At 40.9% G+C, this 17421-nt stretch overlaps 3 protein-coding genes across 4 annotated transcripts in view; 1 reads left to right on the top strand and 2 right to left on the bottom strand.

Annotated features, from left to right (window-relative positions):
* Positions 1–688, bottom strand: part of LOC134839084 (muscarinic acetylcholine receptor M2-like) — a 28289-nt gene extending 27601 nt beyond the window's left edge. The window contains exon 1 of the mRNA XM_063854503.1: positions 216–688. Coding sequence (XP_063710573.1) covers positions 216–423 — 208 coding nt within the window. The 5' untranslated portion in view covers positions 424–688. The remainder of the gene's footprint in view (positions 1–215) is intronic.
* The window catches only part of LOC134840658 (uncharacterized), a 198447-nt gene that overhangs the window by 126897 nt on the left and 54129 nt on the right, over positions 1–17421 (bottom strand). The gene's annotated exons all lie outside the window — the stretch shown is intronic.
* LOC134840661 (DNA polymerase epsilon subunit 3-like) overlaps positions 13665–17421 on the top strand; it is a 138480-nt gene continuing 134723 nt past the window's right edge. Inside the window, exon 1 of the mRNA XM_063856628.1 lies at positions 13665–13694. The gene's annotated coding sequence lies outside the window, so the exon portion shown is untranslated. The remainder of the gene's footprint in view (positions 13695–17421) is intronic.

The raw sequence follows: 17421 nt of genomic DNA, 5'->3' as shown, positions 1-17421 counted from the left end.
ATTAGAGTTGCTCTCCTCGCAAGTGCTAACATTTGAGAGAAAAGATCTTGAGAATCGTAGAAAATTACCATGAGTAAACTTCGGTATAATTTACAGCAAAACGAAAAACTACCGCAGTGAGAAGCTCTCAACGCCGGAATTTTTGGCACTCCCACCAATGGGTGAAATGTGAACGTACGCTAAGCCGGAAGAACTCGAATATTAACTTGACCAACCTTCGAGTAGGTAAATTGTGTAGAATGGCATGGATATTGCTCCGACCAGGGTATCAGCCACAGCTAAATTTATGAGGAAGTAATTATTCCAGCGTCTCAATTTACGCTCTTTGGCAAATGCAATCATGACCAAAATATTTCCAGCTACCGTAAACAGGGATACGGTGCCACAAACAACTATCAAGAAAATCGATGCTAACAAATTCATAGTGGGTTAATTTCAAATTTCAACAGATGACTTGAAACTATGTCTGCTTCGAGGAAGGATAGAAGCTGGTTGAAATAAAGCAGGCTGAAAACTAAAGAAACGCTTGATAAAAATTGGAACATTTTAGTCCAATCAAAACCAAGATACACAAAATCAACAGTCCGATCTACACAGAATATATCAGAATAAAAATAAAAGACATATCGGAATAAAGTAGCATTATTCTCAAGGAAGAACAAATGAACAATGTTGAAGCAATACCAATTGATTTTATGCCTAGTCTATGGAAATTGTTAAGAACATTAAAGTCATATATGAGAAGAAGGAATTAATAATACTCTTTACTTTATTGTCCAATCAGATGTCTCACAACACTTTCGCAAGACTGAATGTCAATTTACCACTAAATGTTGCTCTCACAAAGAACACAAGCCAGTGTACTATGTTATCATTAATCAGACTCAAACCTTGCAGGTTAGACAAGCAAATTAGAATAACACATTTAAAAACAACTGGAATTCGTCGAAATCCACGCAACCACAGTCACAATCCTGACGTTATATAGTTTCATATATTGAATGATTATGGGCCCTAAACCCAGGACCACCAGATTGAACTCTGAGTCCAGTCCTAAATGTATCTGCAAGAAGCCCGTCAATGATGATGACAGCTCGGCTATTGGATGCTCTTCTTGTGGGAAATGGGTTCATGGCCCTTGTGTTGGACTTTCTATCGATGATGTGCGTTGGCTAGGGACAAAAGCAAATCTCCAGTGGCTATGTGACAACTGTCTGCAGAGAGGAGATAAGTCAACAATTTGCACCGAAGCTAAGTTGGATGCTTTATTTAATGACTTGAGCGATAAAATAAATACTACGGTTACAAATCTTGTCCCTAAACTTATCAGTGAAGTTATCCCTGGCGTGAATGAAAATGTCAAAGAAGCGGTCACTAAATCTTTACCTTCTTATAGTGATATAGTATCCGGCAGTAAGAAATCGTTACCTAATACTGAACTGCAGTTTGTTATTACTGGTATTCCTGAAAACGAAAGCTCTTATTTTAAGCAAATTGAAAACGACTCAACAGAAATTGATAGAATAATGCAACATATGGGATTGCATCCAGAGAATAATATCACTGCGATTCGACGCCTTGGAAAGATTACTAAATCTTCTCCAAATGAATTAGCTTCTGATAGACCAAGATGTCGACCCCTCCTTGTTACAACTTCTAATGACCGATTCTTAAATAACTGCTTTGCTCGTAGTCACTACCTTCAGAATTACATTAACCGAGTGTATATTAAAAAGTTCCTTTCACGTTCGGATCGTCAAACTGAGAAAAATCTTCTGGCCAAACGATATCAAATGATTACTTCCGAGGCGAAAAACAAGAAAGATTTTCGAATCAAAAATCTTAAACTTTACTATAAAGGCGCGCCAGTTGACATATCCTCAAATTGACTAGAATCTACGAATTGCTTACCGTTAAATTGTCAATCTATATGTCCACTCGATAAGAGATACGAATTAATTAGTCTCTGTAATACTAATTTGATTTCTTTGGTGTTTCTTACAGAAACTTGGCTTAATCCCGACATTGATGATTCTGAAATTTTTCTTGGCTCTTCCTATATCACTATATGTAGAACAGATCGAGTACGAAGACAGCACGGTGGTCTACTTATTGCACAATCGGCCAACGACCCTCTCAAAACTATGAATACTACCATTCCGTCATTTGAATTTGCCGTTTCATGTGTTGTATTAAGCGAACTACCCTCCTTCTTTGTTCTCATCTATAACCCTCCCATGTCTTCTATTTATTCTGTTAATATTCAACTCCTCCTAAATTGAATTGAGTCCTACTTGTTGAAGATTGAAGAAATTTTACAGCAATACGGATACGGAAATACCTATAATTTTTACCTTCTCGGGGACTTTAATTTTCCTTCTATTGATTGGAATACTTACTCCTCTTCTTCTACAAATGAACGCTCTTTTCTTGAAATCATTATCGAAAATGGTTTTCTGCAGTTTGTTACTGAAGCGACACATAAGAACAAAAATATCCTAGATCTCGTTATTTCTAATGAAATAAACTTACCTGTATCAGTTGGCAATCAAATTTTCTCCGACCACTACCCCATTTTCTTTAATTTTAATTCTGTCCATCCGACTTGTGAGCTGCAAAGTTCCTATTCCAAATCTTCTTTTAACATCCAAACTTTCAATACTTATCTTCAATCTATGTACAATTTGGTATCTCTTAATTCTTGCACAATAGAGTCCTATGCTGATAAGTGGTATAGTCTTCTCAATAGCTCGTTCAAGTCTGCCATTAAATTAAAACGTTCCAAAAGGAAGGTGTTGCCGATATTTTATTCTTCGCATACTGTTCATTTAATTAATCAGAAAGAAACAACACTTCGCAAATTAAAAAAAGAAAATTCTTATTTGCAGGCAATTAAATTGAAAGATATCACTAGATATCTTTCTGAATCAATTGAATTGGACAAAGAGGTCTTTATTAATCAGTTCAATCTTTCTTCTACGAGCGAATGTTTTAAGCTCCTCAAAACTCTCGGTTATAATTCTGCCCTTCCATCCATCATGTATCACGGCAATATTTCCTTGACAACTGAACTCGAAAAAGCTACTGGATTCAACAAGTTCTTCGCATCAGTTTTCAATGACCAAGAAATGTTCACATTGCCAGACTTGTTCTCCAATGTTTCGATTTGTTTAAACGATCTTAACTTATCATTACCTGATATTGAATCATTTTTGAATTACTGTCCCGACACTAGTAATACTGGTCCGGATAATATTCCCTCTTTCGTGTTATCTCACTGCTCTGATATCATATCACCCCTCGTTTACGATTTATATGCCTGGATATTGAAACACAAAAACTGGCCTAGTCAGTGGAAAACTTCTTTTGTTACCCCTTTATACAAATCTGATGCTCGCAATGACATTACTAACTACAGACCAATTAGTATTTTACCACGAATTTCCCTTATCCTGGAAAGAATTCTTTTCAACTTTACTTATCCAAAAGTTAGACATCTAATCAAACGTCAGCAACATGGTTTCATGAAGTCGCGCAGTACTATCAGCCAATTGATCATCTATCTCGACTCAATTTATTCTTCCTGCGATAAAAATTCTCCTGGACTAGCCATTTACTTTGATGTGAGAAAAGCTTTTGATTCAGTACCGCATCATTTGTTACTTGCTAAACTTGTTATACTCGGCTTTGATTTTGAATTTCTCCAGTTGTTTGAATCTTATCTGACAAACCGGTATCAGTGTGTGCTAAGAAATCAATCAATTTCGTCTCCTCTGCCAGTTACCTCGGGCGTTCCTCAGGGGAGTGTTCTCGGCCCACTTCTGTTTATTTTATTTATAAATGATATGACCGATGATGTGTTAAATAGTGAATTTTATCTATTTGCAGACGACCTGAAGATTAAAAGCTCATCTGCTCCATCATTAGTTCAAAAAGATATCGATTCTCTTTTTAATTGGTCAACTAACAATCACTTACAGTTTCATTCTGCCAAATGTAAAGTTCTGAACTTTGGTGGTTATGATGATTCTATCCAATTCTTGCTCGGATCAGACATCTTACCATTTGTTGATGAAATTAAAGATCTTGGTATCATAGTCTCCAACAATCTTTCCTGGAAATCCCATCTGAATACTAAGTTGATAAAATGTTCCAGATTGTTTTATTTTCTGAAACGAAATATTCCTTTCTCGGTATCCTGCAGTCGAAAAAAGTTACTTTACAATACTCTCATTCTGTCAATCTTACTTTACGGTGCTCCTGCATGGTGCCCTTCTTTGACACTATTACATCAGCTTGAACTGTTCCAGTACAAAGTTCTAAGATGGATCAAGAAATGTTCATCGTATGTTTCAGGGCTACTAAATCTGAATATGCTTCCAATTAGCTATGTATTGATTAGAGTTGAAATTCTTCTCCTTTGGAAGCTCCATAACAATGTTATTGATGTTGACTGCAAAAGTGCAACCAGCTCGCTTCCTACGCGTTCCGCTACGAGTGGCCTATTCGTCATACCGAACACGAGGAAATTGAAAACTGACGATAACTTCTTTGTACGAGCTCCCCGTGCTGCCAATGAACTTCTGCGTCTGAAAATTATATCTTTCGACATGCCCCTGGGAATGTTCAAATCAAAACTGAATAAATTTTTACTGCTTAAAACTTCAACTTTGTTTGATATAAACAGATCATGCACATTCTTTGTCAAATGTTTTTGTAAAAATTGTCGATCGTAAGTTCATTCAATATTTATATTAACCCTGTATCCACCAATGGAATTAAAGTCTTTTACTACTACTACTACTACTATATACGAAAATTAAACGGTTTTCGACGATTAAGTAAAACTGCAACAAAGAAACAAACTTTTTCCATCAGAGTACCACAAAAAATTGATTTTAAATTACTGTTAATTTATGTGATTGGCCAAATTCAAAAAAAACAAGGACAACCGGTTACTGTGCAAGTAGCACAGAATGTTCCGACCATAGTCTTAAAAAATACAAAAATGTTTTCTCAAATTGATGTCGCTTTTTCTGCATGTTGTCATAGTAAAAATAGGTCATTTGGAAAACAGTTTTTTTAAAATAATGACTAGAAAAACAAAAAAAATTGCGCTAAAAAATTATGCTAAAATAAGCTTAAATAGGCTATGGCGATTACTAACTACCTTACTAATTAACTCGAAATTAGACCAAAAACAAAAATTTCAAACTGGTTTTTCTTGACATTGAAAACTTTTTGAAAATGTTTTAATGTCGTTCGAATCACGACTGAAACGGCTTTAATATGATGTATAAATTAACTGTCCAATGATTAATTGTGGTAGCTGATTTTGCGTGGAAAAGAAAAAATTGAAAAAAAAAATAAAAAACACCCGAAAACAAAGTTCCTCCCCATTTTCAATGGTCGGAACAACAAGGATGGCCGGTTGATGTGCGCACAGAAATTTCCGACCTTATTCTTAAAAAAAGACATGTTTTTTTTTCAAATTAGTGTGGTTTTTTGTGCGTGATGTGCTGAAAACAATGTGACAAAAGCCTAAAATTAGGCATATTTGATAATCACAGAAAACAGGCAAATAGGGTATTAATTTTGCCCTGCTGCCCTTGGGGTATTAATTTTGCCCAACGCTGCCCTACTCAACCTTACCTTGTCCTACCCTTACCTTGACCCTCTTCGCCCTGTCTTTCTTTGCCCTACCCGGCCTTGCCCTTCGTGGCCCTGCCGTGCACTCCCATACCCTGACTTGCCCTGCGCTGCACTACCCTACCTTGACCCTCCTTGCCCTGCCTTTCTCTGCCCTACCCGGCCTTGCCCTTCGTGACCCTGCCGTGCGCTCCCGTACACTGACTTGCCCTGCGCTGCACTACCCTGCCTTGCCACTCCTCGCCTTGCATTTCTTATGAAGCCTGATTTTCCTCGCTTTGCCTTGCCCCTTTTCGCCCTGCCCAGGCCTAGCCCCTCCTCGTCAGGCCATGCGTTCCTTAACACTGCCTTGCCCTATTCGCTTTACGCTGCTCTACTCTACCATGCCAATCCTCTCTCTCTCTCTCTCTGCCCTGCCTTGCGCTGGCCTACCCCGCCCTTTCTCGACCTGCCTTGCCTTGCGCTGGCCTACCTCGCCCTTCCTCGACCTGCCTTGCCTTGCCGCTCCTCGCCCTGCATTACACTGAAAACTTTCTTAAGCACTTCAATATACAATACAGCTGAAAGGTACAAACTTCGTTTGTTTCTGTAAGCTTAAACATGATACATATGGTACAGCTTAAACATGGAGAGATAGGCAAGCGTATTTAAATATATATCAGATTTGGGAGGGTATGGTTTAGGGAAAAATCAAAACGTTTGCAGAAACAATCAACACATTCAACATTCCCGAGCTTAAACACCCGAGTTGTGTATCCTCAGTGCGGGCATCGGCGAGGACGCGATTCGGACTACCCTGACACAAAAGTCTGAAAATCTACAGAAGCTGCAAGGGACTCTCAAATCTCTAGACTCACATGTAGCTCTGTTCCTCCTCAAAAACTGCTTCAGTATCCCTAAAACAAACATATTTCCTCGGGTGTTCACCTACTTTCACTCAGCCCGATCGCTTGAAGAGCTATGATGATATTATCGCAAGCATGTTGTGCGACATATCCAATTTACAGTTTAACGAGTTTTCATTAGATCAGGCCAGTCTTCCAGCCCACCTCGGAGGCATCGGCATCTCAAAAGCAACTACCCTGGCATTCCCCGCGTTTCTCGCTGCGGCTAGTAGTTGCCGTAATCTGTCTTCTCAGATTCTTTGGGACACCGACATCGACGAGGAGCCCTTCAACGTGGCGTTTGCATTGTGGTCTGAATCAACTGGTATCGTGGCTGCCCCAGAAAACCCCTGCTACCAGAAAAGCTGGTCATTGACCCTCTACGAAGCATCACGCGACGCGCTCATCAACAAACTCGACGACCCCAAGAAGCGAAGAATCACATCGTTCCAGGGAAAAACAGCGGCTGCATGGCTATCCACTCTCCCTTGCATGAACTTCGGCCTCAAGTTGACAGACGCCCAACTTAAAAACTCAATCGGCAGTAGACTGGGTCTGCAACTCTGCGAACCCCACACTTGTGTGTGCGGATCACTCGTGGACAAATCCGGACAACACGGCCTCTCCTGCCGCAGAAGCGCAGGCCGGTTCTCGCGACAAACGGCACTCAACGAAATAGTCAAGTGTGCCCTACGCTCCGTCCACATTCCAGCAATCCTGGAGCCCCCCGGCCTCCTAAGATCCGACAACAAACGCCCAGATGGCATGTCACTTCTCAGCTGGTGCCGAGGTCAGTCAGTTGTATGGGACGTAACCGTCGTGGACGCCTTGGCACCCAGCAGAATATCCAATTTTGCACCCGGAAAAGCCGCCGAAGATCAAAATACACCGAGGTAATCCAGGCAGGGTACATTTCATTCCCCTCGCTTTCGAAGCTCAAGGTCAACCAGGGCCCGAATGTAATAATTTCATCGAAGACCTGGGAAAACGGCTCATCCTCGCCACAAAAGAGCCACGCGCGACTATGTTTTTAAAACAACGGATATCTATTGCTATTCAAACTGCCAATTCCGCCTGTATTCTGGGCACAATCCGAGAGGTTGACTCCCTAGAAGAACTTTTCTATACTATATAACTCCTTTATTCACATGACCTTATATGACCGCGTATTTAATTTACATTTTTGTAGGAAGCATTCCCGAGGCCCATAACTTGGCATAGAAAAAAAAGCGCAGCAGCTTAGGCATGGGAGCTGCCGAAAATTTGTTTTTTTTCCATTGAAACAAAATTTCAGATTTGGCAGTGTATTTTTTGTGAAAAAAAGTGCATAGATAAAAAGAGAAACACGGGTGACTGAGTTCCATTGAAACAGAAATTTCAGATCTGGCAATGTATTTTTTGTGAAAAAAGTGTATAGATAAAAAGAGAAACACAGGTGACTGAGCGGTTTCAAAAATCTGTAGAGCGAATTCCTTCAACCTGAAAAAGGCGAGTTATACCACAGGCTTTACCCAGAAAAGACCCAACTCTCTTAATCTTATATCGTCCCATCTCACTCCTAAGCTTAGTCGTCAAAATAGTTGAAAAACTTGAACCCCCTCTTTAACATATACCTTGTCCCCAAAGATCACCAGCATGGTTTCCGCTCAATCCACTCCACAAACAGTGTACTTACGTCCCTTGATAATTACTCTCCTAATACTTCAATCAAACAAACCCCCAAACAGAAAAATACTAGCAGACCTAGACCTTTCAAAAGCCTTTGACTTTGAAACTTGAGAATAAACTCAAAAACTACACCGAGAAACAAACTCAAAAACTCCCTCCTCCAGAACCACTCTGCCGCTGGCGAAGCATCTACCTGAGCGGTAGACAGGCCAAAACAATTTTTAGAGACCAACTCACCAAAGCAAGAATAATCAGCGGGAGTTATCTCCCTCTCTCTATTCATCTCTATTCAACATCTATGTAAGTAACTCACTTATGTCCCCAAAGACCATAAACATTATGTCATATGCCAACAATGTCAATGTCTACAGGCACGGCACGGACATTGAAGCCTCAACTAGACTCTCAAATTACTTCGACTCTTTCTTCTTTTGTTAAGAAGAAAAAACCCTAGAAAACTTACTCATCCTTAACTCCAACTTCAAAAAATGAACACTTTGATTGCAAAATGATGAGCAGAAACATGATGCAAGTGTAAGTCATGCAATTTTTATCTAGTATAATTGGACTTTGCCTATAACATTAGTTCTTTCTCTTCTAAAATAAGTCAAAAAAGTAAGAAACTTTGCGATAATCAACTTTCTCAATGAGATAACATTTCTCTCCAAAAAAAAAGTCCTGCTAGCCTGATTGTTGTGATAAACTTATTAAATAGTTTCATATTACGATGAACCAGAAACACTGCAGCCAGTGTGAAGCACAGTTTCGCAAGAACCAAGTTTCAGTGTGGTGCGGTATCTGCGGATGGATCCACCTGAAATGCAGTGGTCTGCGCAACAGCCACTCATGGACCCCGGATTTCACGTGCAACACCTGCTCAACACAGTTATCAGAATTTGCTAAAAGCAGCACCAGCGGAATGACCCAAATGCTTGAAACTCTCAATGTAGGCGACAACGAAACAGAGACCCATCCGGCGTTCTCTACACCGCCGCCGGCACTGTCAGACAGCACCAGCTGAACCCAGCAGCTCTCTCTTCTCTCTCTAAACTCTTTATCCCAATATGATGCGGCGCCGAACCAAGCGGCAGCACTTGCCGGATACACTGCCGGTTCTGCCGAATCATGCAGTGGAATCAAGTGCCCGATATCATCATGCAAAACAGTCATTGCTCCAACACGCGAATTGCCACACATGGAAAAGCACAGCAGAGGCATATTACCTGGTGAAGTACCGGAAGCCTGGTTGACGTCACAGCTCAGGTTTACATGTATGTGCCGCAAACTTGTATCATGCGTACACCGCGATTCGCATAGTCGGAGCTGCAGTGCCCGGAACAGACACGAAACAGGGCAAGCCATATCAACTAGCCCAACAGAAATGCCATCTTTAGACGAAATCATGACCTTGAAGCGGGCAACATTGAAGCACATCCCGAAACGAGCTCGTCAAAAGTTCGGAAAAGTACTCCATGATGTCCTTGCTCATGTCATATCTGTGAACGACGAAGACGCATGGACAAAACTGATGATGCTTCCCAAGTGCGTGCTACCTTCAAACAAAAGAGCTGGGAAAAAGCAAAACCTACCATCCATCGAAAAGTTTTGTGACAGATGGGAAAAACGAGACCACCTTGCATTATGGATTGACGCTAAAGAAACAGCGGAGAAGGCCAAACCCTTGAATACAAAGCAAACTAATGACCAGCAGCAGCGGGATGCTCAGCTAGACGCCGCTCTCGCCGCCGCGGCAGACGGTCAATACGGCAGAGCTTGCCGCATTCTGACATCCACCGGAATTGCCCCCAACACAGAACGCACCTGGAATTTGCTTAAGTGTAAACATCCCCAAGCGCCAAAGCCCGAAATCGACAAAAAAGGCACAGAAGCGGTTCAATTGGAGTCTGGGTTCAACATGATTGAAGCAATCAGGAGCTTCCCTAAAGACACGGCGTGTGGCCCATCGGGATTGAGAGCCCAACATCTCATTGAAGCTCAAGAAGCCCAAGTCCCCGTCAGTATTGCAACTCAGTTGCGACATGTCGTAAACATCCTCCTTCGGGGGGCAGCTCCAGGACAACTATCTCCGTTTATCGCTGGAGCCTCTTTGACGGCACTGAAGAAACCGAACGACGACATCCACCCCATCGCATCGGGCGAAATCCTTAGACGGCTAACGAGCAAATGCGCATGCACCAAACTAAAAATTAAAGCTGCCAGGTTCTTCGAGCCTCTTCAATTTGGAGTGGCGTGTCCAGGAGGGGTCGAGAAGGTCACACACCGGCTGCGAAAAGTGATAGAAGAACACTGGCTGGACGAAGATTTCGTTGTATTCAAAGTTGACATGTACAACGCTTTCAACACCATGGACAGGCAACTGATCATGAACGAATGTAAACATCACTTCCCAGAACTCCTCGCGTGGACAAGCCTCTTTTCAGAGCTCGGAGTCCAACAGGGTGACCCACTAGGGCCCCTTATCTTTGCTCTTGCGCTACACTCCGTGGTCAACGACATAGACGCAGCATGCGAACTGCTCCTGCATTGTTGGTATCTCGACGACAGTGTGTTCTGCGGCAAAAGATCAGAAACAGAGAAAGTCTTAGAGATCCTGACCAACGCCACCGCAGTCACCGGCCTCTCAGTTAAACTCAGTAAATGTGAACTATATAGCAGATCGGACCTGTCGTGCTTTCCCGAGGCAATTGAGAAAAAGTACCATGAACCGAATTTACAAATGTTAGGGGCACCGATAGGCAGCGCGGAGTTCTGCAGGAACATCATCGCGGAGAAAGCAAAGGAATCGAACGAACTGTTGTCGAAATTGCCCGAGTTAGGAAACCCTCAAGTCTCCACCATATTGCTCCGAACTTGCGCTTCATTCTGCAAACTCAGCCACCTCGCAAGATCAGTTCCTCCAGACGTCTCAGCTCCTGCACTGAAGAAGTTTGATGACAGTGTCAGGAAATGTTTCGAAGAGAGCGTGGTCATAAACGCAACGGATCGAGCATGGACACAAGCACAACTACCGATACGATTCGGAGGATTCGGCCTGCGGTCGCTTGAAAACCACTGCAGCCCTGCATTCATAGCCTCACACAAATTCTCAATGGGTGCCGCATTTGACGCTCAGAAACTGGAAAGCGCAATTGAAATTTTCAACAGCAGAAGTTCGACTTCAGAGCTCATTCGCCAGAAACCGTTATCCGACTTGATTGACGAGCACAGTTTCCACGAATTAGAAGAAACGTGCACGCTTGCTGAAAAAGTGAAGTTAACATCCTTGACTGAACCTCACAATGGAGACTGGATCCGCGCGCAGCCCTCAGAAGCGCTAGGCTTAGGCTTATCACCCAACGAGTTTAATGTTCTCACCAAATGGCGGCTCGGACTGGAAATTTTTCCATCTAACTCAACGTGCCCTCTTTGCCCAAACGAGACACTTGACCAGTTTGCCCAGCACGCCTTAACATGTAAACGGGGCCCAGATGTTTGCAGACGACACAATGGCCTGCGCAACTCTATTGCCGACTACTGTCGCAGAGCACAACTGAATCCCATTCTAGAAGCGGGATCAGGGTTTCGCGATCAAACGCGCCCTGCAGACGTGCTCGTGCCAACGTGGAATCTCGGGAAGGATGCAGCCCTGAACATCACAGTTGTGAATCCGCTCAACGACACCAACATTGACGGAGCGATCGCAATTAGGGGTTCAGCAGCAGCGGCCGCGGCATCAAGAAAGCACGGCAATAACGACGCGAAGTGCCGGGAACTTGGCTGGGAGTGCCTTCCTATGGTAGTCACTTGCTATGGCGAGTGGGGAAGCGATCGCCTTGCATCTCGTGTGGCCATGCAAACAGCAACCAGCACGCCGGAGATGAAGAACGCCATTTACACTCGGCTCAGCTGCCTATTAATGCGGTCGAACGCGCAGGCAATGCTGTCGAGAGGACAAATAATGGCAGGTCGAATGGAATTATCAATTGGAGGCGACCCATCAGCGTAACCATATAGACAATATACCACTTTAGTGTCTGCCATCATGAACTAAAAAATCGTTAAACTAATAAATGAGAGAAGACAAAAATTGGAAGACTTATTTAAAATTTTTGATCGATTTCTGTGCTAACTCGCTGCTCTTATCTGTATTAATGTTAAATATAATGTTCAATTTCATTTAATTTATACGCTTCATTGATGCTGCGGCAAAAAAATAAAAAGATTTGCATCTTCAGCAGAACCAATTATCGCAAACCGTTCTTTCATTGGATCTTTTCATCTCAGATTTGATAGTGTAAATTTTAAGAAATTCAAAAAAATTCTTAAAAGCGGTCGAAAATTTTAAAAAACGTTCAGAAGACTTTCCAAAAGCGGTCGAAATTCCTAAAATAAAAGGTTCAGAAAACTTTCCAAAATCCGCAACGTTTTTCTGCAAAAAGCAAGTTATGGCCTCTTAAGCAGAGAATCTTTCCAAAGCCGGGTTTCTCTATTGAGAGAGAGAAAGAAGGCTTAATTTACTACGTAGGGGATTAACAAATAAATATTAAAGTAAAACGCAAGTATGAACAGTATGAATCTATTTTATTCAAACCTAAGAGTGACACGAGGCACGGCAGCTTTTTCCATACCATGAACATGGAATGTATTCTCGGAAGTCAGTTAAAAGCTTTGATTTGTAAGCTTTCATTTAAAAAACTTAACCACAACCTAATTACAAAAGAGCCCTTCTGTTTAGTAACGGTAAGAGCACAAGCTGGATAGGGCCATACCAGCCTTGTAAAAATGTATATATATATCAGCAAACTATCATTTATCCCTGCTCTGTTGGGGCACCCATGTAATCCCAATCTTCGTGACATATTGAGGCTCCCATGCCGTGTGGGTGGACTTGACTTTCAGAACCCCGTGATGTCTTTCCCCGGTGAGCTAACGAGCTCTGTTATTCTAGCTACCCCTTTGATGATTCTCATAAACGAACAGCAATCATCGTTAACGGTGGACACACGCCATGAGCAGGCGAAACAGAAGCATGTTCTTGTGAAAAGGTAGCGAGAACGTTCAGAAGAACATCTTCAGAACATTTAATCGGTTTCCACTAGTTCCGAAAAACAAATGTTGGGAGTTAACAGCCGAGAAAAGAGCTTCCAATTGGCTGAATATCCTTCCGATGGAATAAAAGGGATACGCATTCCATAAAGGTTACTTTCGTGATGCCTTGGCATTGTGACATTCGACCAGAATGGACAAAAATGCAATTCGGATGAAGAAGAGAAGAAGAAATAAACTTTATTAGTGAATGATACTACATATAAAAGTGAAATTTTGAGTTTGCGAAATTCAAGCTTTGAGTTAAATTGTTAATGTTCAGGAACGACATGTGTTGCAACGGCATTTGATGAAGAAAGTGCATGGATTGTCGGGATTGAAGGTTGATTGAATTTGCTGTTTAAGGAAAATGAACAGCCTAATTGTTGTGATAAACTTATTAAATAGTTTCATATTTGGATGTGGAGAGACGAACAAGGCTTACAATGGAGAAGAAAAAGGATCCGCGGAAACGAACAACTTCACAGAAAACCTCCGATTTTCCGTGTCATTTCTGCGTCAAAGAAGTATTGTTGTTGTTGTTGTTGTTGTTGTTGTTGGGGATTCACAGCACTGCTGTTGGGATTCTTGGTCCCGGCGTCTTCTCTAAAACAATGTCCACTTGTTTCTGCACGTGATACAATCACAGAATAATTGCCACGTGCACGTTGTCATTTCTGAAAATCTCTCGTTCACAAATTTCCACATCGTGTTTAAAATTCTCGTCTTGAGGCCGATTCGTTTATCAAAATGAATATATGGTTCTAATCGATTTACAATCCTACTGGTTCTGAAAACAAATTCGTTTCTCGCTTTTTCCGTTCTCACTTTTCGCATCTCAAAAATTTCTGTATTTCTAGCCCGTGTGGTTCGCCTGTTTAACACTATTTCATTTCGTTCATTAGAATCAAGACTGGCAAGAAGTAAGATGTTATTTAGCTGGATGAACATGGGCAGGGGTAAAATGTTTAGCAAGCGTAGTTCGTTGATGTACACTCCCGTTTTATTTCCAGTGATCCAACGGATTACTTTCTTTTGAAATCGCTCCAACTGCAATTGATCCCCCCTCGATATATGTGTACATGAGAGTCCGTATAATAACACTGGGAGTATTAGTGACTTATACAGGCCTAACTTTACAAACGTATTTATCTTTGCTGATAGGTTTCTTCTCAGGAGGTACAGTACTTGGTTTGCCTTCTTTAATCTTGTTTCAATGTGTACCTTCCAACTTAAATCGCCCGACACAAAAATTTCCAGATCTTTCACAACCATCGATGTTCCAAGCACTACACCAAAAAGCATAGAGTTAGCGTCTCCGCCCCTAAAACTTACTTTTGCACATTTATCTAGTGCAAATTCCATTTTGTTTTCAGTTACCCACTGCTGAATTTTGTCCAGATCTTCTTGAATTTCAATTGATGTTTTTTTGATGGAAAGTAGTTTAAGATCATCCGCAAAAATATATGGTTCAGAGAATTTGAGTACTTCAGGTAGGTCGTTAATAAAAATGCAAAAGAGCAGTGGTCCTAAAAGTGATCCTTGGGGAACACCACTAGTGACTTCTAAAACTTTTGAGCTGATATTGTCTACTCGTACAAACTGTTTCCTGTTTTCCAAATAGTCATAGAGTACCTCTAACATGCAGCCTCCTATTCCTATAAGTGCAACTTTCTTAAGTAGATCAAAATGCGGAACTTTATCAAAGGCTTTTGCAAAGTCAGTGTAGAATGCTACAATTTCTGCGTTTGAGTCATTGTCAAGCGCTTCATATATTTCTTTCAGGAAAGAGAGCATGTTTGTCAAAACTGATCTACCTTTAGTAAAACCGTGTTGATGTTTCGTCAAATACCAGGCAAAGTAAGGGTACAGGTCTTTGTATATACATTTTTCAAGGACTTTGCTGTCAATATTTAATAGCGATACTGGTCGATAGTTGTTCACATTTTTCGGTCACCTTTTTTCTGAACAGGAGTAACTGCAGCTGTTTTCCATGAATCAGGTATTTTTCGTAGGCGTTTTACGTTTCTCAAAAGTTTGTTCATCGGTTTGCATATATTGCGGTTCGTTTTCTGAAAAAAGCTAGGTGGCAACCCATTTGGGCCGCGTGACTTTGTTACGTCCAGAGTTGATAAAATCTCACTTACTGTCTTTTTCGATATATCAAAATTCATTAACAAGGGATTTTCAAATTGAATATCTCTAATACTAAAACTTTCTTTAGGATTAAAAACTGAATGAAAGAAGTCGTTTAGCATGTTGACTTGTTCGTTTGGATTTGTGCTTTCAACTTCATCTTTTATGAGTAACTTAGGAAGACTTGTATGTTTATTCAAGTTCTTTAGGTGTTTAAAAATTACATTAGTGTTCCGTGTTCTAAACAATTCCTCTTGGTAGTTTTTCCTGTCCAATTCCGATGATTCAGTTACTAAATTTTCAAACAGTTTAACTTGTTGTCTTCTGTAGTTGGTCGGTTTGAGTATACATGATTGCCGTTTTGTTTGTAACTTTTTGATCAAATTTGAAGTGCTACTTGTTATCCAAGGTGGAAGTGATTTCCTATGTCTTGTTCTGAGAGGCACAAAACTCTTAATGATTTCATCCAAATATTGGGTGTACTCCTCATGCATTTTGTTAATGTTTGTGTGGCATACTGGTTCAAATGGGTTTTCGTTTATAAAATTGTTTATTCCTTCAAAATCGGCATTTCCAAAACTTCTAAAATTTTCCAAGTATGGTTTTGGCTCTGATACCGTCCATTCAATAGACAACATTATGGCATTGTGATCTGAGCAGTCATAAATCTTGGAAACGTTAAAATCTTGTTCGGCACTTGTATAGCAATTCCGATAAAAGGCTACGTCTAGTATGTTCTTCACACATGTTGGGAAATCTATCGCCTGCCTAAAGAGTCCATTTTCAAAAATTTGCAGTATTTGGTTTTCTTCCTCGTCAGTACTGGTGAGGGTGTTCCAGTTTGTTTCTGGGAAATTTAAATCCCCACATAAGAGAAGCTGTTTGTTTTTAGGAATGGCTTTGATCAGTTGTTCAAATTCATGCACTTTGTATCTGTAATTACCGTTTTTTGGCGGATTGTAGAATGAGCCAATTATCATTTCAGTTTGATGAAGTTTTATACTACATAGCACACATGAATCAGGAATGTCATGTTTGGTGGATAAGTCCTCGGTAATTAGACTATTCTTGACAGCTATTAGGCTGCCTCCGTGACAGTTTTTACCACTCACAATAGCTCTATCAGATCTATAGATGTTATATTCACTTAGAAAAAGCTCTGATGATTGAATATTCTCGTTAAGCCAAGTTTCGCTTAAGCATATGACATTAAAATTTCCAACTGCAATTGCATTTGCTAGCTTAGTTCTTCTCTCTATGTTGATTAGGCTTCTAGTATTTAGTTGCAGAATGTTGAGGAATCCTAGTCAATGCTGGGGTTCCTGAACTTCAGTGTCAATAGTTACTTTCACACCATCATTGAACAATTCTAGATTCCTTATTTTCAGCTTTTCGCGAGGAACGCCTTCATCTAGTAGTTATCTTCGTTTCTTAAGGATTTCGTTCTCTTTAATTGCACTCTCTTTGGTCAATGCTGGTAGCAGGTAGACCTCTTTTTCGACCAATTGTTCTCGCTTTTCTCGGCTTTTTGCTAGTACTATTCGTGCTTCATGTTCGCTAGGTACAGTTACCAGCAGTGTTCTTGGCTTCATTCGATTACGATCAAATTTTCCCAGTCGTTTTAGTTCTATTAATTTCGGCTTCACTCCATTTATGTCTAGTATTTCGTTTACTTCGTCATTTGTTGGGACAAGGTTTTCTCCTTTTGTTTTCTCAGGGTCCTCTTTGACCCCTTGTATCCTAAAACTTTGATTTATGTTGTGATCAGAGTTAGATCTGGCAGCATGTTGAGTGGTTTGAGCTTGATTTATCCGGGTGGTGGTTTCAGCAGCTACAACGGCACTATAAGTTTTTTCCACTTTATCGCATGTCGTTTTCATTGCATTTCCAATTTTTTGATCTACTAAATCGGTAAGTCTTCTTTCCATGCTTTTAACTTTTTCAGTTACATCAATGTTTGAGAGCTTCTCGTCTATGTTGGCCAGGGTTTTGCATCTTA

This window comes from Symsagittifera roscoffensis, chromosome 2 (genome assembly GCF_963678635.1).
Source record: "Symsagittifera roscoffensis chromosome 2, txSymRosc1.1, whole genome shotgun sequence".
Lineage (NCBI taxonomy): Eukaryota > Metazoa > Xenacoelomorpha > Acoela > Convolutidae > Symsagittifera > Symsagittifera roscoffensis.
Note: the sequence above shows the minus strand (reverse complement) of the source record. Positions and strands in the feature narration are given on the sequence as shown.